Genomic DNA, 3,187 nt, shown 5'->3' with positions numbered 1-3,187 from the left:
CAAGGGAGTTGATAGTGGGAAAAGGCATTCATACTGTATAATCAGGCAGTAACAGCGTTCTTAATCTTTGCAAATTTATAGAATTTTTTTAGAAGTGAGCAGATTGTGCAGACTATTTCGTAACGTTTCATATGGTATTTTCACTTGCGTCGCTAGCACCCTTAATACTATTGGCTATCAACTGGACTTGTTGCGATTATCGTCATCGAAGGTTACAAATAGTTTCCGAATTTTAATATAAAGATGATTAATCTGCGAATCGATCCAGATGTTTTCAGTGCAAGTGTTCATCGCCTTAGCTCAATTGACTTATTAAATAAAAAATGGCTATAAATGACTCTAAGGCAGGGTGCACATTACAGCGATACGATACGCGATACAAATATTCCCAAAAATTATATAGCAAAACAAAAACAAATTTTTCCCAATTTTTCTTCTTTTGCCTGTTAAATTATGGGAACGATTTATTCACATGGAATTGGTAATAGGGCTGATTATGTCGCAGCAGTGTCCCTGTCGTGCAAGTGTGCAGTTTTCACCGCTTCCTACCAATTCCCATGTACCCAGCATGTCGATGTCGATGTCGCTTTCGTATCGTATTGCATATCGTATCGCTCTAATATAAACCGTGCCTTAGCCTTATTTATTTATTTTTGTTATAACTTATAAATAAATAAATAATAATAATAATAAGTTTGGTTTAAGTTTATTTAAGAAATCTTGAAGTACTCGGCGTATTACATAAAAAATACATATAAAAATACAAATTTATTATTATACAAATTGAGGTACTAGTACTGATTCATAACATTCCTGAGATAGCGAATGCATTAAACTCTCTGTACTAATTGCAAATGTATAAAAAATACTAAACGCAAACCAAATGAAAATACAATGTTAATGATGATAAAAATTACAAAATGATAGTGCTTTTTTGCATATTACAATGAAAACATAAAAATGTCTCTACTCAAATTTTAATTTAATTACTTTTAATTAATTAATTATAATTACAATACTATTAAAATATGCAGACATGAATTTTTCCATCTTCAAATGAATCATGTGTATCGGAAATATCATATGAGAATTTATGTATGCTTGTAGTACTTGTAGTATTTAACTTGCTCGAGTTTATCGTATGCTCTGTCGGAAGGCGCTCTGCTTAGCCTTGCTTGGTGCTGTTTTTTTTGCAGTGTGCGGGTCTGGCACAAAACAAAGCCATAAGCGAAGAGTTTCATCTGCACCAGCGCTTATTACCGTGCTGCCATCAGGCGACATTGCCATTTGCAGTACACGCGAAGTATGCCCAGTTAACTCAGCCTGTTTTACCATTGAAGGATACTTCCATATCGTTAACTGATTGTGTGCAAAACCATGAGCAGAAATCAGTTCTTTGTAGTTACGCGACCATAAAAGGCCACAAACTTGCGATTTTGTATCAACTGAGTTAATTAATGAGCCATTGTTGACATTCCAAAATTTAATGCAACGATCTGCAGTCCCACCGCCGCTAGCTAAAAGATTTGGCTGCCAAGGGCACCATGCTAACGCTCTTACCGCCGCTTGATGTTCGTTTAGTACGTGTAACGGTTCTGTACCACTGCCAGTACCCCCGCTTACCGCCGCCCATACGTTAACTAAGTTGTCATTACCTCCACTAGCAAGGTGTTTAAAATCTGTAGACCATTTAAGTCCGCACACCTCTTGTGTGTGACCGTTTAGTGTGGCTACTTTGTGTTCCCGGGCACGTACGTCATGGTGTATGATAGACCCATCGCGACTGCCTGATGTTACTAAAAATGAGTTCCATGCCAAAGAGCCAACACGTGCCGAATGCCCATCCATTACACGCAGACGTTTAATCTTCGAACAGTCCCATAATTCCACAGCACCAGTATTATTTCCAATGGCTAAAATTTGTCCCTCCTGTATCCATGAGAGAGAACACGCATGATCAGATCCCTCATACTCCACCAGCTGTTCTATATTGCCTGTTGCTGCATTCCATAAATAAACTGCATTTCCCAAAGCCACTGTAACAATATTATCAGCACTCCAATCTAATAGATTCAAGTAGTAATCGTTAATTATGTCAGGGGCATCAAGTATTCGATCCGAAGTGGTGGGAATATAACGAGAGCCACTCTTAGTAGATATAGGCGTGTTAATTGAGTAAACAACTTTTAACGGATTTTGATGAGATTCTGGTGCAGCGGGTGCTTTGTTTTGATAGCATAAAATGCGCGTCGTCTTTGTATCACCAACTTGTAGAGTCTCAGAAATCAATTTCTGTCGTGCAATTTTTGATGGTGTCTTTTTGCTAGCATTGTTGCTATTGTCATTGCCATCATTTTCCGATTTTTCTTGCTCCTGTTTAATCTAAATTTTGAGGAATGTGCTATATGTTTTATATGTACACAATAACATTTATACCCACCAAATAATGGCCAAGCTCGAAATTGCTGGTTCCGCGATTAGGGATGAAGCGGTCGCCTCCACTTGGAGTCTTTGCGCCTTTGTTAGGTGTTGGCGTTTTCTTGTTCTTTGCCTCGCCTCCAACTTTTCGAGGCGTCTTTGTTGGTGGATTTACTCCAGAAAAACTGGTGTTGTATGACATAGATAGCACCGAACGGGACGCATTTATACTTCCGTTAAGACTGTTCGCCAATGCAGACGCTTCCAATTTTTTTTGCCACCGCGGTGCAGGACCTCGCGTTATTTCTCCATCCATCGTTAAAGCGCTGTTTATTTCATTCAAAAAGTTAAACTGCGACATCTTAGACTATCTTCCAGTGGAAAATTACGCCCTAATTTCTAAAATACTTCTGTAGTGTAAAGTTTGTTTAGGGCGTCCAACACCGTAGTATCAAAAAAGCCTGTAAAAATGGCGGGCGTAGGACAATTAGGGATGTTCCGACATAAGTAAATACGAGTATGTACTCGATACTTTTGTTTCAATACCAACTACTTTTTTTACTTGAATCGTTTCATCGATACCTACTTAGTATCGAAATAAAAGTACTTGTATTAAAGTCCAGCGCAAGTGTATTTGCCGCATTTCGTTCAATAAGTACTCCTTGCATTGTACTCTACTCCCAACACATTGTTACTCTTTTTCCGCATACATACACTACTTGGCGTTGAGAGAGTAAATACTTGACGTACTTGCTATTACTCCACCAAA

The 3,187-nt window shown here is 38.3% G+C and overlaps 1 protein-coding gene across 1 annotated transcript; it reads right to left on the bottom strand.

The window, feature by feature from the left end:
- Nucleotides 1-228: 228 nt before the first annotated feature.
- fzy (cell division cycle 20 protein fzy) lies at nucleotides 229-2,929 on the bottom strand. The gene is made up of 2 exons (XM_017617589.1): nucleotides 2,441-2,929; nucleotides 229-2,382 (listed from the first exon to the last, which is right to left on the bottom strand). Exons 1-2 carry the CDS (start codon nucleotides 2,777-2,779, stop codon nucleotides 1,135-1,137), a joined length of 1,587 nt encoding a protein of 528 aa, XP_017473078.1. The 5' UTR covers nucleotides 2,780-2,929; the 3' UTR covers nucleotides 229-1,134.
- Nucleotides 2,930-3,187: the final 258 nt, after the last annotated feature.

The sequence above is a fragment of the Rhagoletis zephyria genome, unplaced genomic scaffold, assembly GCF_001687245.7.
Source record: "Rhagoletis zephyria isolate East Lansing unplaced genomic scaffold, Rhagoletis_zephyria_1.1 Rzeph_scaffold_01447, whole genome shotgun sequence".
Classification (NCBI taxonomy): domain Eukaryota; kingdom Metazoa; phylum Arthropoda; class Insecta; order Diptera; family Tephritidae; genus Rhagoletis; species Rhagoletis zephyria.
This window is presented reverse-complemented; position numbering and strand designations above follow the sequence as displayed.